Below are 5,627 nucleotides of genomic sequence, written 5' to 3'. Positions count from 1 at the left end.
ATTATATGTTAGATTACTTTTGAAGAATAAAACTAACTATACCCTCCTGGATTTGTCTCTTCATTCCATTGTTATTTATTGTTACAGCACCCTGACCCCCAATACCTCTAGACTGCCTTAGGGATGCAACACTGGGTCACATGCCAATGATGATGTCATCAGTCTGCTTTTAATGATGTCATCAGTTGGGGTATAAACTCACCGCCCAGGACGTGAAACAACACTGTGGAGCTCTTCTCTGATTGGATGTCTGCGGTCTCCATCTGGGCTACCTGAGGTGGACGGGGCTTTGTCTTCAGCTGTGGACCAGAAATGTGATGTCACCAATGAATGTTAATGGGTTTATTTTTATAAATATTGTAAAATGCATTGAAATGTATCTTCTCTTATGAGTTTTTCAGTTTTAGCCACCTTCTGTTTCAGATTTTCAGCTCATTGTGTCCAAATAAATGTAAAGAATCGCTCAGGCAGGTTCGGCCTGGTTCTGCTGGTTCTGGTTTACCTTTCACCTGCCAGCAAGTTTTCCCTGATTTTGACCCCTGGTCAGGAGAAACCTGCCTTTTGATGACAGAGTTCACAACCTGAGTTCACATTTTGTCATTAACTGAAAACTAAAGATTTTAGGAAACAAAATGAAGCAACATTCTGTGTAAAAACAGCATTATCAGATTGATCCTTGGGTTTCTTTACTTTAAAACTTCCCATTAGAACTGATGCTTTAAGGTCAATTATGATTCTGTACAGGTGTTGCTGACGAGACAGAGCAAACGTATTTCAAAAAATTACCTGATTTCTTTGTTTTGAATGGAAAAAAGATTTAAAACCCATTTTAAGAACATAAATCAGTGGTTATAAGTGGAAACAAACGCTGTTAGCTACCAGCAGTTAGCCACCAACAGTTAGCCACCAACAGTTAGCCGCCAGTCAAAGAGCAGCTTTTCCCTCTGATTACCTGCAGCTCAGTCTGCCTGACTACCTGGACGTTTGACCAGGTGGGAAATTGTCCTGGTTGAGGGTCCAGGTGATTCCACCTGGTCTGCAGGTGAACAACATCAACAAACGCCTGAGCTCATCGCGTTTACAGGTAAGTCCTGTTCTCACCTGAGGAAGACCAGTCCTCCTTCTTCTTCAGTTCAGAGCCAGGTTGGGGATCAGAGGATTTCTTCTTCTCTTGCTGGTTTCCCATCATTGTGTTATGAAGCCCTCCATTCTGTGACATCATCAGTGATGTCACAGCTAGCGAGGTTAAAGGGGAAGGATGTTTATGGTCATGATGGGGGCAGGTAGGCGGCTGGGGCAACGGCGTGCCCACCGGGTACAAGGCATAGGGGTTGGCAGGTGTTTCGACAGTGGGCGGGGCTTGTGAAGCTGTCACCTGGTTTGTACCTGTTTTATCAACTCTGCTGAGAGCCACACCCCCTCCCTCACCTGAGTCAGCAGGTGAGACGCAGCCGATATAAGAGTCTTTGAGCACCTCCGTCCGCACCAGGAGGAGGGGTCTGTTCAGGCCCCGCCCCCTCACCTTGGCTACAGGTGGACGCAGAGTGAGGTGGCAGTCCAGCTGGGCTCCAGACATCGCCACCGTCATTGCGGGTCTTCCTCTGACGTTGAGCTGGTTCAGGTCCGGTTTGGACACCTGGACACCTGTCCCCTGCTGTCGCTCCAGGTATCGAGACTCTGCCTCCGTCTCTGTCTCATCCTCGAACCGTAGGCGGCGAGTTGGCGACGCCGACCGGCGCCACCTGGTGGACGGATTGCTCAGGTGTCCTGGCAGCGAGGCCCCGCCCACCGACCTGCAGACAGAGGACAGGTAGAGCAGTGAGAGGCTGGCGAGGAGTAGCCGGTTTTGGTTCCAGTGGTTCTGGTCAAGTGAAGTTTATTTGTGTAACAAGGCAGTTCAGCTGCTTACATCATAAAAACACAGAAATACAGACATAGAACGCAGTGAATAACTGAAGCGTTACATTTTCACATATAGATTGATGGGTATCGATNCAAAGCAGCATCCGTATCTCTACATGTTGTAGACCAAACATGAAGGGAAACCTGACCAATTCATGTTAGCCACTGTACTAGCCTAGCATAATACCGCCACTTCCTGGACCTAAAATTATCTCGTTAAAACGAGATACGTAACTCGTTATAACGAGATAGCGATCGAAAAAATTTTTTCCCTGCGTGATAGCAATGCGCTTCCGTAGCATTTTACAAAGCACACAAAGTTGTTTTTTTTATTATATTATTTAGTAGTATCAATACATATCTATATAAATAAACAAACAAAAAATAATACAATACTAGAGAAACAAATATAATAAAATAATGATTAAAACTGAATAATATGTATTAAACTACACATATTTACATGCCTATATACATAATGTCTATGTAGGTTTTATTCATGTTTTCCAGCTGAGGAGCTGAGATTCATCCACCGCAGTGAATCCGTTTCTCTTCTTCGTCACATCGTGTTTTTATGAAACCTTCAAACCAAACCACACAGCTAAAACTGGAGCTATGTCACTTTAGACCAGTGGTTTCCAAACTATTTCTTGGCCCCTATGACTTACAAATAGCTGTCTGGTTGAACGATGTGTGTGAGCGAAGGAGGTGGGGGGGGGGATTCTTAGAGACTCCATGTTATACTCAGCCCGGCTCCAGACGAAGTCATCCTTTAGCTAACTTTACCTTTAGCTAACTAGGTAAAGTTAGCTAAAGTCATCCTTTAGCTAACTTTACCTTTAGCTAACTAGGTAAAGTTAGCTAAAGTCATCCTTTAGCTAACTTTACATTCATCCAACAGCTTCACTCAACAGTCGGTTAGTTTGGGGGGAAAACTNGGAGCTCATAGATATTGAATAATAACCCCACATGTGACCTCCCAGAAATCCCAGTCCTGCATGTTAGACTGGAACCAGTTGAGTTCTGGACCGGAGAGTCCGACACAGTTCTTCTCCAGTTGGTTCAGTAACATGATCAACACTGAGGTTTTTCAGTAATGTTGCTGATGAACGGGAGGTCAGAGGTCAGCCTGAGATTCTGGTCCAGATTGTTTTCATCAGAGGTTTGATCTCTGCTGATTTCAGATGTTTAAAGCAACACATGTGCTCACACCTTTGCAGGGAATATGTTTTGATTCGGACTACAAACTCCACGTTGTTTGGAGAGATGATGACATTCAATGATCACAGGCTCAACAGCTCGGCTCCACCATCACTTTAAACCCTCATCGCTCTGAGATGATGATTAAAGCCACATTTTTACTCACACAGAGTGAGTAAAAATATGGCAAACTGTGCCATGAGTATTTTCCATTTGTGTGTGTGTGTGTGTGTGTGTGTGAGAGAGACAGAGAGAGAGAGAAAGAGAGAGACTCACCCAGAGTGTGTGTCAGGGGTCAGCAGGCTGTGGTCGCCCCTCAAAGGAAAACAGAGACGCTTCATATGAGCTTCTTCATCACACTGATGCTGCTACGATAACGGAGCGCGCACACACACACACACACACACACACACACACACACACACACACACACAAAAACACACACACACGCATATGACATGGTGGGGGAAGGGAGAGGATGACATCAGCAGCCCTGATTGGTCAGAGTGACAGGAAGCCGGATTAAACAAAGCAGCTATTCAGGATTAATTAACCTGATGAGACACAGGGTGTTTACCTCAGCGTCTGTGTGTGTGTTCATGTACGTGTGTGTGTGCGTGTAGAACTATTCTTAGTTCTACTATTTACTGTCATGTTTACTAACCTTCTGACCTTATTGTTTGGGGTCAGGGGTCAGGGGCCAGGTTTAGAGGTCAGGTGTATGGGCAGAAATACAAACCTGTGTGGTGTGTATCATCTGTGTCGTTATGGTAACTGGTGCTGATCATGGCACCGTTGGAACTTCCTGGTTCAATAGCTTCAGTTTCATTTAGAGCGGTTCCTGTAGACTAGCCGCCTCCAACCGGCTCCATGCTGCTGCACACCTGGATTAGACCTCCAGGCTGCAACACCTGCAGACATGCGCAGGAAGTGATGCAATCATTTGAGTTAGTTTGGCTGGAGCGGGAAACATCTGGAACTGGACCGGACCTTTCTGAGCACATCACTGAGGTTCTGATGAGCCGAGGTTAGGGTAAAGGATAAAGGTCGGGACCGTCCTGTCAATCGTTAGCTGGAGCAGAACCAGAACCAGTAGCAAGGCTCAGTTCTGGAGTGTTGGAGAAATTCCAACAGTTCTGTTCAAACTACTGCAGGTCCAGATCAGATCTGAGATTAAATCTCAATTAAAATCATTTCCACATGTTGGAGCAAAACAGAGAACACTAACTGGAAATACCTCAACAAATTTTTCCTCAAGTAAAAGTAAAAAANACATGTTAACAACGGATTCAACAGTTTTAACTGCTGATAAAAGTAACAGAGGACACAGATATGGGAGTGTGGAAGCCCCGACTGTATCAAATTGACAGAGGAATAACAGAGAGTTGGCCATTCTAAGGTAAAAACCCAGAGCATACAGCGATCATGTGTTTTTTGGTTGTTTGTTGTTTTTTTTTCATCCAGACGGCTTGCCGCACCCCGACTGCAATGGCACGGCGCCCCCCCTAGGGGGCACGCCCACAGTTTGGGAACCTCTGCTTTAGACAGACTGAAAGAATTACATATAAACAACAGTCTTTGCCACTTTGTATCACATAATCTAAATCAATGTTAGGGAATAATTAAAACTTTTTAAGATTTACAAAATCAACAGTTAGCCTTCATAGCAGCTAACTGTAGATTTGATCTATTGCAAAGTATATATCAATTATTGCCCTATAAATAAAAATGTTATTGTTTGTCTGGATTCTTGTTCACGTAGGAAGGAAATGAAGAAGTAGATATGTTAGCTAAACAGGCCCTGAAATTAGATGAAACTGACTTAAATATTCCTCTGAGGAAAAATGAGGGGAAATCTATTAAGGTATAGTAAGGTAAGGTAATTTTATCTATGTAGCACATTTTCAGTAACAAGGCAATTCAAAGTGCTTTACATGAGTTAAAATTAAATACAAACAAAATAACAAACCAAACGAAGGAAAAAAGAGGAAAGAAAACTAATCTAATGTTGTTCTAAACTATGTAAACTAGGTTCTCCTGTTCACGGTTGTTAAGTATCTAATTCCATTTCTAAGTAGTGAAACTACAGTTTCTGATAAAATAAGCTAGAGAGTGACTGATCTAAATCCTTTTCTGGGTTAAAAGTAATATAAACTAAGCAGTGACTGATCCTGTTTAGTATTTCTGGATTCCAAGTTCGTAGTTATTCTGATTCTAATTCTGATTCCATTTCTGGGCTGTATAATATTGATCAAAATAGTGCATACGCCACAATTTCTGATATTATTAATAAACTAAAATAATCATTTTCTGGGTTAAATAGGCACCGTTTCTAAAACAAAAAAGGTCTCGTTGAAAATTTGATCAATTGCATTGAGAGATCGGTTGAACAGATCTATAATTTGTAGATCTGGATGATGTGCAAAGAAAGGCTCCAAAAATATAGAAAAAGAGAAAAAGACAGGACAAAAACAGAGCAAGCAGGGCAGGCATGGTCAGGGAGGGAGCAGAGGGAAAAAGCATCC

The 5,627-nt window shown here is 43.0% G+C and overlaps 1 protein-coding gene across 2 annotated transcripts in view; it reads right to left on the bottom strand.

Annotated features, from left to right (window-relative positions):
- Positions 1-3,653, bottom strand: part of LOC103156910 (uncharacterized) — a 14,669-nt gene extending 11,016 nt beyond the window's left edge. Inside the window, exons 1-3 of one of the 2 annotated variants that reach the window (XM_016664740.1) lie at positions 3,379-3,653; positions 1,102-1,793; positions 203-299 (exon numbers count right to left, since the gene is read on the bottom strand). In XM_016664740.1, coding sequence (XP_016520226.1) covers positions 203-299; positions 1,102-1,793; positions 3,379-3,443 — 854 coding nt within the window. In that variant the 5' untranslated portion in view covers positions 3,444-3,653. The remainder of the gene's footprint in view (positions 1-202; positions 300-1,101; positions 1,794-3,378) is intronic. The other variant, XM_016664741.1, reaches the window with a different exon arrangement.
- Between the last annotated feature and the right edge of the window lie 1,974 nt (positions 3,654-5,627).

This window comes from Poecilia formosa, unplaced genomic scaffold, assembly GCF_000485575.1.
Source record: "Poecilia formosa unplaced genomic scaffold, Poecilia_formosa-5.1.2 Scaffold508, whole genome shotgun sequence".
NCBI lineage: Eukaryota > Metazoa > Chordata > Actinopteri > Cyprinodontiformes > Poeciliidae > Poecilia > Poecilia formosa.
This window is presented reverse-complemented; position numbering and strand designations above follow the sequence as displayed.